The sequence below is a fragment of the Limulus polyphemus genome, unplaced genomic scaffold (assembly GCF_000517525.1).
Source record: "Limulus polyphemus unplaced genomic scaffold, Limulus_polyphemus-2.1.2 Scaffold725, whole genome shotgun sequence".
Taxonomy (NCBI): Eukaryota; Metazoa; Arthropoda; class Merostomata; order Xiphosura; family Limulidae; genus Limulus; species Limulus polyphemus.
In genome coordinates, this window is record NW_013666335.1 from 32,144 (window position 1) to 48,268 (window position 16,125).

The following is a 16,125-nucleotide window of genomic DNA, read 5'->3' on the forward strand; positions in this document are numbered from 1 at the left end:
TAAAACCATTACAAGATAATAAAAATCTCATGAAAAACAAGACATGGATAATTATATTCTCAATGAATGACCTTTTTTTTAAATTTTTTCTTTTAAACACACATAAATCTATAGGGTAGTGGAGCAGACAATGGTTTGTTTTCAGTTCAAAGAGTTTTACAGGCACACACTCAAAACAGTACTAGAAACTAATTGACTGATACCATTATGAAACAGAACATCTGTTGTAATAAATTTAAATTTTTTTACCTCAACTCTATTTGGTGAAGAAGGTTTCTTTTTTGTAATAACTTGTGTTAATTTAGTTGTGTCTTTGTCTGTCTTACAATCCAATGTGACCAGATCTTGGCAAACTGTATGACATGTATAGTGGCAATCTGTTAAAACAAAAGTCAGATTCTTTTGGTGAAAACATTTGAACAAAAGTTAAAGATACATGTGTAATCTTACAAGCAGTACCTAATGTACTATTCTTTAGAAAGGTACATTATGTCAATATATGAAATTTATATTGCTGAACATCAGAGCTACACAAAAATTTTGATAAGCTGTTCATTATTAATACACAAATTTGAAATAATTTCTTGTTTTAAAAAATTAGAAATATCTAAAATCAATAGAAACTTGTTAATAATTACATGGTGGAGTGTTTATTAATTGATAATCATTTTCAACATTACAACATTGAAAATTCACATAAATTTATACATTAACATAAATATCATTACTCAGGAAACACCTTGGCTTTATTGGAAATTGCTAATTTTAATAATGTGATAAATTTTAAAATCTGGTAATAAAATAATTTGTGTATTAAAAATCTTATATACTACGTAATGAGATTCCATTTGCTCAAAACATTTTGTAGCCAGTTATGGAAAAAATTAAATATAAAGGATTTTGTTTAAAAATTGCAAATTTAATAACAGAATCATAAGAGCAAAATTTGGCCCCTTGTACTCAAATCTGTATTGCTGAAAACTATGATGTAATTAAAATTACGAAAGAATTGTTTTTTAAAAAACAAGCGGGTACTGAAATTAATATCTGAATAATACTGTTTTTGAAATAAAATGTAAAATAATCTTTCAGCTTAAACAATTATGAAAGTACATTGTTGTGGGGTCTTTGTTAAATCAAACAAGTAAGTAGCCCAATAGTCTTTCCAACTAAGACCTATTAAATGACAGCCCAACAACAAAAATTTCTTAAAGGTGCTCTAAATAAACTATAGGATTCAAAGATTTCTCAGAGTAAGTTATTATTTTTATGTTACAATATCTACACTATTTTCACTACAAGTCATTTAACATTTAATAAAAGGATGCACTGATAAATATTCCAGTACATATATTTGTGAAAAAAAAAAATCATAAATTATGAAACAATTTAATTTTGATGCACTAAACAAAAAACTGAAACTTAACAATAACTGGTTACAAGTTTTTTACAACAGATTCAGAAAAAAAAAGTAAAATAATTTATATCTGGTGATTTCTTTTTAAAATTTGCAAAGCCAAATTTATTTTATTATCAAATCCAACATCAACATGCAGTTCAAATGTTCCCATTTCTTGGATTTCAAGGCAGAGTTAAAATTATAGGGCTGAAATTTCTTGTGGACTGGTATTTAAAATGGTTTAACACAAGAACCATGGCAATCACAGTCCATAACAAGTTAAAAAAAAAATTAATATTAATATTTTGTACTTAAAAGAAGTCACTTACACCTACACTGCAAGCAATGGTTAGATTTATATACACCCCATATAAATTCTCCACACAAGTCACACCAGGTTGGGCTCTTCAACTGTACTGATTGAAAGTTGTGTCCTATGCCCTTCTTTGAGGGGTCATACTCCCTGATCACACCAAAACTAGCCAGTTCTATAAATTCCCGTTTTTTCATGGTTTGAGTGATAACAGGATGACTTTGTTGCAAGTCATGCTGCACACAAAAATAGTTAGTATAATATCTACAACATGTTACAAAACTAAAAATACTGACAATGGATATATGAAACAAATGTCCACATGAATATAACTTACTACAATATAGAAATTGTTAAAAAGTTTAAAGAGAAAAATGGGGTTGACCTATATGTATGTATTAACATACAATGAAGACTCGCATATAAAATAAGGAAAAGGGCATGTATTCACAATATCCTTGTAATGGTAATTTTCCCTCAAAAGATAATCAAAATTTAAAATAATGCCAAAAGGTATAGAAGCACAAAAAATAACTTAAGACTTAATTTTATTTCTATCTAAGGCAGTTTGATATAAAATACCAAAATTAAAATTTTTTAAAAATAAAATAAGAACATAATACATTAACATTATATACAATTACATGTACAATATATAATTAATTGAAGTAGTTACTTGGCATATAAAGCAAATACATGGTTAGTGATGTAAAATTACCTGTAGTTTAATAGACTTAAAATAAGACCCAAAACTCGAGTGCTTTCGAATAGTTGACTATTCTTCTTCAGGAAAACAAAGGGTCAAATATTCAACTATTCGAAAGCTCTCGAGTTTTGGGTCTTATTTTAAGTCTATTACTCTTTATATGTGATCCTTTGTGATAATTCTTTTATCCAAAACCGGTAGTTTAAAATATTAATATTATCAGCCACTTTATCCATAGTGGTAAATTATAATTTCTAGCATTCCTGTGACTGTAAAAATACTGTATTATTGTACATGTTTTAAACTGTATTTCACACAAAAATAATTATTAATTATTGAGAGTCAAATACTTATTCAAAATCATTAGTGTGTTATTATAAATATGTTAATATAATTAATTTGAATACTGACAAAATACTTAAAACTTAAAGTAATGAACCATTTGCCATCAATCTTTACTAATCTAAATACAGTAATAATTGAGTAATCTTATAAAATAATAAATACATTTTTTCACTTCATCATTTTAACATAAACATTTTTCTATTTTTATACTAAACATGCATTGAATAAAAACTTTTTTATAATATGATTTTTTTTGTGTGTGTGTCTGTGCATATCACGTAACACCTCCTAAACCTTGGATCACACTGACTTCTAATTGGTACCAAATGAATTGTCTTGGTCCCAAGGCCTGACAAAAAAAAAAAAAAAAAACGATAAAATTTTGCACCTCACCCCTTCGGGAAACCAACAATTGTCCAAAAACCCTTCTCCTAAACTGCTGGACTCAACTTTTAAGTGCTGCCAAATTACTTGTCTCAGCCCAAGTTTTGCACAAAGGTAAAACTTTTCATCCAAACACATTAGGGAACCTGGGTATTTCTCAAAAACACTTTTATGGGATTCCCTGAAAGCTGGCCCCAAATTTGGCATTGATTTACATTTGAAGATGTAAATAAGTAAGCATACTAATTACTGTTCGTAACTTGGTTAAAGAAATGAAACTTGCATTATAGTGGCAAAGATCATTAAAATTAAAAAGTGCAAAATAGTGGTTCAAGTATTAAATTTGCATTATAGTGACCCTGTAAATGTGGGCCATAAGCCCATGGGTTTGCTGGTATTGAATATTGTCCAATAATTTTCGTTTTTTTAAACTGACTATGCTCACAATCAGCATTAATTTTTAAACAATAATAAACATACTGACTTTTGTTACACAAATAAAGCTTTAATTATTCTTGGTTCAATGTCTGGTTCTTGTCCCTCTAGTTCTCAACACTGGTTCCATGTTCAACAATTTTCAATCTTTTCAGGCTCCTTCTCATCTTCTTCTACCATTATTATGGCAATTACAACACTGACTATTCAAAAAATTCACTCTTTTTAAAATTGATCAGTTGAAGTGGTACATTTTTACATGCCTGTTCCTACTCGCAAGTCTCCGGTTAAAGGTTTCTCTTTAGAGTGGTTGGTCATTTTTAAAGTAAGTCTGTTGTGCATCTTAAGAGTGAACAAACCATTTTTACTAAAGGATTACTTAGTCACTACAGTAGATGAAGAGAGGCTAAGAACAGCAATATACATGAAGCTACCTTTCTCAAAAGATAAAATCTAAAATATATATTCCCCATATCTGAGTGAACAATCTCCTTGATTCTGAGTCACCGCCACTTCCTTCCAGCCCAAATTGGTTTGGCCCACAAGGTTTTCTTGCTTCTGCTCCAAGCCAAGCAAGACAATGCCTCTCTCTCATCAATATGAGATGTAGTTTAAACAACCTTCCATAACTGGAATGCTTCGTCGGTATTCTCTTCCTGGAAGTAGCCTTCTTCCATGTCATCATGATCCAAAATGTTAGTAGCCATATGAAGGCCCAATGTTTCCACTGACAGTTTTAAAGAAATAAGTGACCCATTGTTCTTCTGGATTTCAGTAAACAGCACATTCAAAAGATCAGAGCTCTGGGGATGGTTTACGTCACCTTTACCCTGAGACTCAACTGTGGAGTAATTTGACTAGTTTCATGATGTTGCCTGTCAGAAGGATTCAGAAATGGAGATATTCTACCATATAATACTACAGAACAATCATGTTATTTTACTTGAAAAAAATACAACAACAAAAGCACAATTGTGTTACTTTGCTGTCATAAACTCAACAAGCCTTTCCATGTTGGAGCTTGAGTGATGTGGAGTTAACAAGTTAGGGGTTACTTGGCAATGGTGAGGCAGTGTGTGGTCCTTAGTCAGCATGTGCAAAATGCTCAGTATAAGAGACACAGGACACACTCAAACTGGTAATTTCATCTTCATTTTCACAGTACACTATCTGGTTCAGATACATAAGTAGGCCTACTACTAATTTATGGCGTAATAACACTGGAGTTTTTGCTTGTTTTCAGGACAAAAATGTCTCACCCTCGTTAAAATATTTCTTGCTTGTTTAAGAATTTTAATGAAAGCTACACAAGAGTTATAAGAATGCAGTCATACCTAATTTTTAACTGAAAGACTAAAGGAAAGATAGCTATCAACAAAACCTACTGCAACTCTTAGGCTTCTTTTGTGTGACCAAATAGTAAAATTTGACCATCTCTTTTATAGCACACCCATGGCTCCAAAGTATGAAACATACTTTTCAGGCAGTGGGATGCAAACCATAAAACTTCAGGTTCATAGGCTTATTAATAGCCATGACCAGTCCAGAATTTCTTGTAATTGTTTATGTGGTTACTTTTTTCCTATCATTGAGGACATACATTTCTTCCAATACCTACAACTGAAAGTCTCCAATGTTTGTCCTGGTTTCCCAATTGGTAGAAAATACTTACCAATGCAACATTTATTCTTACCTGTTTTTACTACACGTTTTCTACTATGCTTCATAATCATTTAAACACAAACTTCAGCACCAACTAGACATCTTCCACATTTGAAAGCACTACTGCACAAATATGTTCTGGAAGCTGCCAAATCATTCTTGAAGGTCCAAATTTGGTCACAGAAATTATTTAAATGTTCACAGCTGTTCAGAATTGATTACATGTAATGGAAGTATAAAAAAGTAGTTCAAGTTTTTCCTTATTAGACACCGGGTACCATGCACAAAAATACTTGATGGTAGGAGCTGATAAGTGTTCACACAACAGTGTACTGATTGTTGATAATTTCTTAGCTGTAAGCCTAATTTATGGTATGTTATATATACATCTTTTTGAGAAATAAATTCTAGCTATCTGAACTAGGTAGCATCTGTTTAATAGTTAACAACTAACTATATAAAGTAATGAAGAACTGTGGCAAACATACTTCTATGAAAATTACTGCCAAATGTAAATTGTGGCATGTGGCAAGGAAAAATTTGAAAAGTGCTACAAAACGAAGAATAGTGGAATGCATACATGAAGGACTGTGACATGTAACAAGATCTGAGAATAAAACTGCATTTAGCAATTGTTGAGCAAGTGCTTAGAGAATTTTAACATACAGAAAAAGAATTTTTCAACATGTTTCATTATACATGTACAAAGACCAACCTGACCAGTTTGGGATAGTGGTGTGTGTATGTGTGTAAAACATGGAAGTTATATTTAGAAAATAAGTATTGTTATTTTTGATCTGAATAATACTTGAATATTGAACCTCTTTCATTACGGGTTGGGTGGAATTCACCCAGCTCATAACCACGAAAGTATCCATGAGAGCAATTATAGTACGATTTTTGATAATGTATGCACATCGTTACAAAATTTTGCAGGTTACTGGTAAACATTACAAGCTTTTCATATACAAAATATCAGGTTTTTTAAATTAAGTATTACGATTTTTTAATTAAAGATTTTCTCGTAAACCTTTTTCTTTCAGAATGTTGATTATCCAACATGCAAAGTAATTTTGATTTTACAATTAAAAATACTTTAATGCATTAAAACATTTTCAAGTTTCACAAGTGATATCTTTATACTCTCCAGATAATTATCAAATTTTTTTGAAGAAAAAACTATTATTTTATTTGTTATTTTTACTAGTGTATTTTTTACGAGTTGGTTTAACCAACTTCCTAACCTCAATAAAGAATTAGAAAATATATAAATTATGCCTACAAATTATAACACAAAAACAAAAATATTTGGCATAAATCTCACAACATTATACATTTATATATATATATCTATTATTTTTATTATATTGACCTTCCAGCCATTTCTGGCTAACAACACAGGTTACAATAATGCGGTGCACATGCACTCGTGTTAGCATATCCAATAATATATAACTGACCTTTAGTGGCCTGTCTTGGCTGTGTTTTAGTGGACTAGTATTTTGTAAAATACAGTCATATTTCAACTATTATATACAAGTATAAACATTATTTCTATTTACAAATAAACTCTTAAACTTATTTTTCTTAAAACATAGAACAGTAAATAAAGAAGTAAAGCAAACAATTATTTCTTCTAATTAAAACATTCATACTCGTTTGCCATTTGTCGTAAGTTACTAAGCCTTATGAAATTTTCCATGTGGAGGATGTATAAAGAAAATTTTTTAGGTTTTATATATATACATTTTAAATAATAAATTACTATATCAATACTACAGAATTCCACTGTAATCTATCAAGTGCAGTAACTAAGCTGTATTTGGGTCTAAAAAAATATGAAATTTCGATCTCAATAAAGACCCATCTCATCTTTTGAAATAGTGTGTGAAAATAAAGAAATTAGCATAATAACGTGTCAGAATGGCTGAGAAAACCACTAGGGGGATATTCTGAGCTTTCAATTGGTTATTCATATTATATTTAGAAGTAAGTGTATATAAGGAACCATTTCCAAAAATGGAAAGAGGTGGGCTGGGAGGGGGGGTGGGGGGAGCCACTGTGTTTGATTTAGTACAGGAGCGATATCTTAGCAAATAGGAATGATAAAACATTCTTATTTTATATTCTAGCTTGACAATATCGGTAGTTTGAATTCCCAATTCATACTAATCTGTAGATTTTGTATTTTGACACCAAACATCTAATTTGAATCACAGCTGCATTCAATATACCACATGACACACAAAAATCAATGTTTAACTATTTTTTTAATATTTACTTTTAAATTAAGAAACTAAATAAAGTATAATATTAAAATCTGAATTATAATCTACAATTTCATACCAAACTTATTAGCATAGATTCATAAAATAGTAGTTCAATAAAAGTTTGAATGCAAGTCAACAAACACAATGACATGACCTTTGACATGTGACCCATCAAGATAGAGTTAAACATGCATTTCTTTTTTGTTTAACAAATAAATATCCTACACTAATTCCTTTGGACTTAGTTATCATATTTTGCCTTGTATTTCAGAAATACACACTTTTCTATTATGCAAGCTATAGACAGAAACTTATAATCTGCAATCTGGAAGGTAAACTTAATTTTACTGCATATAACTAATAACCAAAGTACTTCTGCTTCAAATGATGTGTTTTTAAAGCACAATGATCTTTTTAAAGTGATCATAAACAATTGTATCATGAATTATTACTTTTGAGTTTAGCTCATTTCAGAAAATAAAAAATAAGAAAAAAATTATAATAAATCTATTTCCAAGTGGATTTTCACACAATTGACTTAATTGAGCTTCAGTTATTTTGCAAATCTCATGTTCTTTTTCTACATAATATGCAGACAACTGCATTAATTATTTAAATCCAATTTACTTTGTACTTACTACTAGTTAATAATACATTTATAGAACTGGGCTTGACAATAACACGAATACCTTTGGTTTCTGTTTACGACGAAATGGGTTTCCAAAGTTCTGCAAAAACCCTGAAGGATTAAAACTCAGTCTAACATGAGGATCAGGATCTGATGATCTTGGTCTTTTTCCAAAAACTGGGGTTGCAGGAGAGGTGGTTCTCCCAGCTCTGTACTCTGCATACATATTAGCTCTACCCATCAAGTAGAAGTAGTCACCATAAAACTGAATGTGAAGATATGCAAATGTAATATACACTTTATGCCTGATATATATATCAGTAATTTCTCACAGATTATCTATTAAAATATTTAATGGTATACTTGAGAAATGCAGGAAAACTGTGTTTCCCCACTTTTCATTTGGGTAATATGGCATTTATTAAATCTTAACTTATAGAATAACAAATAGTGTACTCACTCTTATTCAGGATAAGCAAATCCTGGCTATACCAAGGGTTAAAGCTGAGGTCTGGAACACCAAAAAGGTTAGTTTACCCACTTATTCCTTTACCACCACATCCTTGAAGTACATTTACTTACAAGCTAAAGCTATTCAGAAAAACTCTGGAAGAGTAAAGATGAAATAACATTATTATTGTGAGAGAGCATCTTTACAATATATCTGGTGATTTCTTTTCAAAATTTGCAAAGCCAAATTTATTTTATTATCAAATCTAACATCAACATTGTATCTATTGTAATATAGATGATTAGCCACAAAGAATTGCTGTGAACAGTTCCAATAGCTTTGTTCAGCCAAGATACTTTAAACTTCTGTTTACATATAAAAATTCCTTATGATGGAGGACCCAATATGGAAAGATTGAAAATTTATATAGATATGTATTTTGAATGATTCCCAATATGTCCACACCAATTTTCAAAAACCACTGTAACCCCCAGTTTAATAGAGGAAGCTAGGTTTTGCAAATTTTCACTGTCTTTAATGGCTTCCTACATGTTACCAACTTGCATTTTTAAGACTCCATCATAACTCTTTCGAAAAAAGGTTTTCTTCATTTATGCTGTGTCTGTGTGTGTGTTTGGGGTGTGGGTGGTAAAGTGCTTACATGTACAATTTCAAGTAATCTTGTCAGAAATGATTGGAAAAGTTCATAACTCCTAAACATAAATAAATACATTTGAGAGTTACTATATAGATGCATAGATAATGTAAGACACTAAGAATAAGAGGTATGTAAATGACACACTTCCTTAACCTGAAGATTATCTTCACTAAGACCATACTATTTCTACCACCTTTCACAATTCACCTTTGTTGTGCCAGTTTTTAAGCCATATATATTACAGCATACTTATTGGTTATGATTTTGAAATAAGTCTACATACATGATTCATCAACTTTGCAAGATTCAAGCCTAGAAAGAAAACTTCAGATATACTTGCACAATACTACCTGTATATGATGAATTCATATAACTGTAATTAATTGACTGACAATAATTCAATGTCATGATTTGTTCAGTGATTATATTCATACAGAGAGTCTGATACTCTGAATAAAAGCTCTTCATATCAGGAATACAAGTAAGATAAGATATTCCTTCTTAACAAAATTAATTGAAGTAAAATTTGATAAGAAAAACAACCCACATATCTACAATACAAATAAAGCAAAAATATAAGATTGTTGTAAAGAAAGAATCTTCATTATTGCACACTAAGAAGTGAATGTATAATTCATAACAATATAAAGCACAGATTAATGCAGGACAGCATCATTAAAGACAGAATCAAAACCTAGATCTGTATAAACTGACTGGTACTATAACAATCAAAACATTAATTATTTAAGCAAAAACATATTTAAATGAAAAACACCATCCACCAAACATTAATAGCTGTTAATGTGTACAAGTTTGCCTGGTGATTTGGAGTATTGATAGTTTGGATTCTTTTAAGTATTTGTTGGACAGATACGAGGATAAGAGGACTTACATTTAAATGGGTTAGTCTTAGTTGCTTGGACAATTAGGGGTGATCTCATTGGCTGAATGCCCTTTTATAATTTCTGTAATAATAATTTGAAGTAAATTATAAATGATGTAACACAACATGTATGCCTTTCAATTTAGAGAACATACTGTTACGACAGTGGGGGGTCACGTGACGAATATTCTAGAAGATTCGCTAGTGTGTTACGACAGCGGGGGTCACGTGACGAATATTCTAGAAGATTTGCTAGTGTGTTGCGACAGCGGGAGTCAAGTGATGCTGGTAGCACGTGATGAGAGTCTTAGAAGTTTCTAGAACAGGTAGTATTATCGTATATAAGTACGCTAGACAGAGAGACAGGGCAGAGACGCAGCAGGCAGAGAGAAAGAAAGACAGCGATTATGGTCGGCGGGAACAGAGGATAGCAGACACAGAGATCGGAACTATAGTTGGCGGGGACGGACAATTAAGTCTAAGCATGATAGAAAGTGAGTGAATTGTTGTGAACTATAGTGTGTGTAACTGTGAAAATTAAGTGCATTACAAAGTTGTATTGAGGAAGAATAAACAAGTTTTATAAAGAAAGGACTTGTATCTTAGAAGAATTAACAAACAAACATACAGAGACGTAACAATACTTTCCAGTCACCGAAGACCATCATTTACAATGTGGAAAAGTACAATAAAACACAAAACAAATTTACACCAAAGCTAATTAAATGGTGAGCTTTTAGTTATCCTTTACAACCCTCTTCTGGCAAGCTAAACACTGTATAGGAAAAAAAAAAAGGATTTAAAAAACAAAACAATATGAAATGATGTATGCATTTATAATATACACCTTCAAAAAACAGGAAAGTTATGAGAGATTTAGGAATATTCACAAAAACCTATACAAAGGGTTATCTGCACATCACCATCTCCAAATTACCCATTGTAAATTCTTTAGTTACTCTTTTCTGACCAGACAGTGGGAGGTGAACATGACTTTGTTTTATAGAAAAGAACTATGAACCTTCAGATTCATAGTGAGAAAAATGCTAACCTCTAGAACATGCGTGGCTGTTGTGATAGATGGTTAAGTCTATTTTAGTGGATAAATTTTACCAGTATCATTCCAGAGGCTTGTTTTGTAATCTTTTTCATCATTTAAACTTTATGATTTCATTTCATTGATAGCATGTACATTGACTATCAGCAGATAACACGTGTAACTTTACCTACTCAGTGTGCTCTATATTTTTAGTATATATGACAACATATTAGACTCGCACACCTGCACAGTACTCTAGCATCATCTACTTAAACATTAAGCCCACCCTTCATCAATTCTCCCTCTTATACTCAATTACTGTTAGCAAAACCAACCTGTCTTAATTAGAGCCTAGCTTGTTTTTTTCCAAATCCTAAACTTGTGTCCTTTCTTTCTTTTATTTCATAGAATATAACAAAGAAATCAGAGGCATTTTAAAGATCTTAAATCATCCCATAAGATAACCCTTCCTTCTGCAGTCATCCTAGTAGCCCTCCTCTGAACTGAACAAATCAATATCCTTTCTTAGATAACATCAAAATTGTACACAGTATTCTATGTGAAGCTTAACTAGTGATTTGTATTAACATAATTACCTCTTTTCACGTGTAATTGATATATCTATAAATATACCCTAAAATTATATTGTCTTCACTACTTGCAACAAAGCTTCAGTGACTTGGGTGACTTATCTACGACTATGTTAAATCCTTTTCTTGAATCATGCTATTGAGTGAGTTCCCTTGTTGCCTTGCATTTATTATAATTAAAGGTCATTTGCTAAATATTTGTCCAACTTACAAAATGATCCTGTAATACTTCAATATCCTCAATATGGCTAGACATACCAAGGAGTATAATATTCTTTGACAGATTGTTTAGGCAGAGTATTCATGATCAAACTTAGTTGAATGGACAGCAACTGCCTGTTGTAGAAACACAAGTGCAGGGGACAATGTTTTGAAAGTCTTCTGCCTTTTGAAACAACATCCTTTACACTTGTGTTTCTACATCAGACAGTTGCCATTAATTCAACCAAATTGAATATTGCCAGAAAACTTTACCATTTTACTAACTTTTTTTCTATCAATATCATTAATGTAAAGAAAAAGCAAAGGCCCAAACATTGACCCCTGAGGGAATCCACTAGAAACAAGGACCCATTTTGACTAGACTCCATTAATTAAAAAACTGTCTTCTCACACCCAACTATCCTACAATCAAATTCATTAGTCTTTCCCAAACTTCCACCAATGTGATTTGCTTAGCTAATCTGTAGTGTGACATCTTATCAAAAGCTTTTTGAAAATATAGCTACAAGTCCACATTCTTTACATCATCCAGATAACAAGTAACATCCTCATGAAAAAGGTAATATAATATGCAAATATTTCATTTGATGAATCTGTTTGTTTTCATTTATATCATATTTCACTAAATAATTTTCTAAAGATTCTTTTATCAGACTCTTTGGCCTATAATTTTCAGGCCAACTCTTATCAAATACTTTAAAAATAGAAGTAGCATCAGTGACACTCAAATTTTCATGCACCTGCCCACTCTATTACAGGCTGGCTATAACACCCTCAGTGGAATGCACCTCCACTATTACCTTCCAATACCTGCCTTCATGACCATACTCTTTAGACAAATCAACTTCTTGTGGAGTCCAACAGACAAAGGAACTGCACTGTAACAGAGAGAATAAAGACTAGTACACTTCAATAAGGTTATAGGTAGTTCTGGGATAAGTGGGATAGAATTTATAGGATGCACTATGAGCCAGAAGTGTTTTTTTTTCAGAATTATGGGCTAGATCATGACTTTCAGGAGGCTCCTAAATAGGGTAAACTATAGTTGCAGAGTCTGTTTACATGAATATAAGCTATAGATAACTTTGGGGAAGACTGCTATATTAGAGGGTGAAAATAACAGATTAAGAGCAGAATTCAAAGAAGCAGAACAGGAAATAGAATTAGGATATTGGTTTCTTTTGGGGGGGGGGAGATGAGTGAGTCTTTTCTTTTGTCCATCTAAGCATTGGTCCAATTTTTTTTTTTTGTTTGCTCCGGTCTTTTATTCCCCAATTAATTGCCCTTGGCGACATCTGTCTCGTGACACTCTCCACCTATGTCAATGCACCCTCTATCTTGGTACTGTATATAAGCACCTCCTCCAGATAATATTGTCACTTTTTTTGAGACTGACCCAATCCACAGTCTCCAATACGAGCTCTCAGTGGGGAGGAAGAGTGGGAAAGTATGAGAGGAGGTGAGTATTATTGGAAATACATTTTCAACTTAAGAAAATATAAACTTCCAAAACATACTTACCACCTCTCACATTACAGCTAGAACTTAACACTAATAAGGTGGAGGGACTGGTGAGGGCATTCAGAGTGGATCTGCATAGATTGTGGACATGCCAAAAGAAATAGAAGATTAGCATCAAAGTGGGAGAACTGCACTACATCCAAAACAATTATGATCTCCACCTGGAACCTAAATCATGCACTGCAGGTGGAATTTGATGTGATCTGTTATCACCATTGGCCAGACTCCAACCATGTAGCTAAGTTCCCACTGCTCGGGGTTAGAATTATATGGCCATGGCCCCTAAATCCCACATTGGTGGCTAGGGCATTTGGACCACTATCTATCTGTATGGTAAGCAACTAAGCAACACCAAATTGAACAAACCCTCTCCTCAACCTGAAGAAGTCCAAAAGGCAACACCCCAAACATGAAATAATGGGATCCTCAACCTGAGGAAACAGAGCTCACCCACTTTGAAATTATGAACACTCCCCAACTGTGTGGGCAAGGTAGCTTCTACTTGCCCTCAAAATTATGAGGAGGACATGGAACAAATTGTGCTCAACTAAGGACCCAGAATGGGATCACTATGCATTTGGAATTATGAAGGAGACAATGGACCCTCTTCAATGAACAATGTACTGAACCAATGTTGGAAAAAAAATAAATTTGAATTGCTGAGCATCAAATCTGATTCAGTATTATGAGTAAGCTCCCGCATAGGCTGATGTCACTCCTATACACATCTGGCAAATATAACATCTAGGGTCCTGGGTAGGATGGTCCCCAACTTCACTCTTTTCCTGTGACTGGAAACCAGGAATGGTAAGTCCTGGCATATAATCCTCTTTGGAAACAGTGTAATATGTGAACCTTGTTCACTAAATTTCTAAAATCAAACAACTCTGATTTATGCAATCCATTGATCAGCAGGAATGGGCAGGATCCCCTTATGCTTTACTCATAATAGCCCACTAGTGGTGGTCCAGCATATTACAGTAATACCACCCAGTCTGCCTCTAGATGTTCTTATGGAATATCTCATTTCTACAGAGGCTGTTGCAACCTAAATAAAGTATATTGTGTTAGTGGTTGCTAATGTGGATTTGGTTTGACAAAAGCACACATGACCGGGCAACACTAGTCAGAAAGTGGGATTCTATGAAAAAAAAAAGGTAATGGCCTCTGGAAATGAAAGAAGTGACGAGATTAGTAATGAAAATACTCACCCCTCTTTAAACTCTAGTGGATGTGGTTAATATAGCTACAGATCATGCAGATAATGCAAGATAAAAGTATTGGGGGAGGTCCACATACCAATGTCCTCCAGCGGGCAATTCAACCAGGCCGCTAAGGATGTAGAAATGTGACGAATCTGATGACACGTGACTTGCAGAAGTCTCTTCGCATACAAAGAGAGCCCAGAATAAAAAAATATGTATCAAATTTTGTATCTACCATATCAAGGTAACTGGGATTAAATCCCGGGAAATTGAAGGGTCACAATGAATAAAAAGGCATTGCCTAGTGCCTCTAAAAGATTTAGTGTGGGCAACATAACACTTCAAGGTCCTCTCTGGACATAACAATCAGTCATAGAAGTGAGAAATAGCAGTCAGATGAATTGGTAAAAAGGATTTATCCCCTTCCCTGGCTGCCAGTGTCTAAGTGACCACAGACTCGTTCTGGATCCCGACATTTCCAGGAGTGGATCTATTCTCAGAGAGTCTAAATATGCTTCTACCTGGCAGTGGTACGCTAAAGCATGTTATTCTGACAAATGTTGTGGAGAAGGCATAGCTATCCCTTCACGTAACTGAGCAGTAAACTTTCCTGCATGAACCACAATATCAGGGGATGGAGGGAGAATTAAGTACTTGCCTTTAGACCTTTCTGTCATCAAGGAAGGTGCAAACTCACAAGGAACTGGGGAAAGACCCAAAACATCACACACTTGATTTACCAAATGAATAAAAGGAGCCAGACACAGATGATCCAAATTGGCCTCATGAGATGCCAAAAGAGTAAAGGAAGGTGAATCTAAATTATCTCCAGAATGTCTGTCATGATATAAAAGACTGTTTAGTTTAGATATTATTGATTAATTAATTTTTGTGTGTGAATATTTTATTATTGTTTAGTTTTTGTTATAATAAGAGTTAAAAGCAGACGTTTGTTGGAAGTTTTGTTAATAATTCATTGATGTTGAGACTATCGAACATCCTGTGCAATACAATGATGTCGAGAATATAGAAGGTGGGCAGACAATTAAGTGATAAAGATATAAATATTGCGAGACATGCAAAAACAGTAGATAGACAATAGCAGAAAAAGAGTAAAGTTACAGGCCAAGGAAAAGTTTGGCGTGAAGTTAACTACCATAGAAGTGATAGGCCTAATGTTAATAGGCTAGAGTAAGACTAATAGGGGATAAGAAGAAAAATTATTCCATGAAAGCGTGGTTTTAAAGTAATTGAACCAGCCAGAGTGCACTATGACAAAAGGAACAGAGAATATTTTGAAAAAAGAGACCAAACATTACAGTAGCTTGCACCAAAAATTGTAAGTGAATCACACACAGAATATTAGAGTGATAGAAATAGAAAAATGTTCAGCTTGCAACTGAAATTATAAAGT

General features: G+C 32.8%; 1 protein-coding gene across 6 annotated transcripts in view; it reads right to left on the reverse strand.

Annotated features, from left to right (window-relative positions):
• LOC106460185 (ras association domain-containing protein 1-like) overlaps window positions 1-16,125 on the reverse strand; it is a 45,008-nt gene that overhangs the window by 11,937 nt on the left and 16,946 nt on the right. For 5 of the 6 annotated variants that reach the window (XM_022386845.1, XM_022386844.1, XM_022386843.1 and 2 more), the window contains exons 2-5: window positions 8,603-8,653; window positions 8,204-8,407; window positions 1,729-1,948; window positions 250-377 (exon numbers count right to left, since the gene is read on the reverse strand). In XM_022386845.1, coding sequence (XP_022242553.1) covers window positions 250-377; window positions 1,729-1,948; window positions 8,204-8,383 — 528 coding nt within the window. In that variant the 5' untranslated portion in view covers window positions 8,384-8,407; window positions 8,603-8,653. The remainder of the gene's footprint in view (window positions 1-249; window positions 378-1,728; window positions 1,949-8,203; window positions 8,408-8,602; window positions 8,654-16,125) is intronic. The other variant, XM_022386848.1, reaches the window with a different exon arrangement.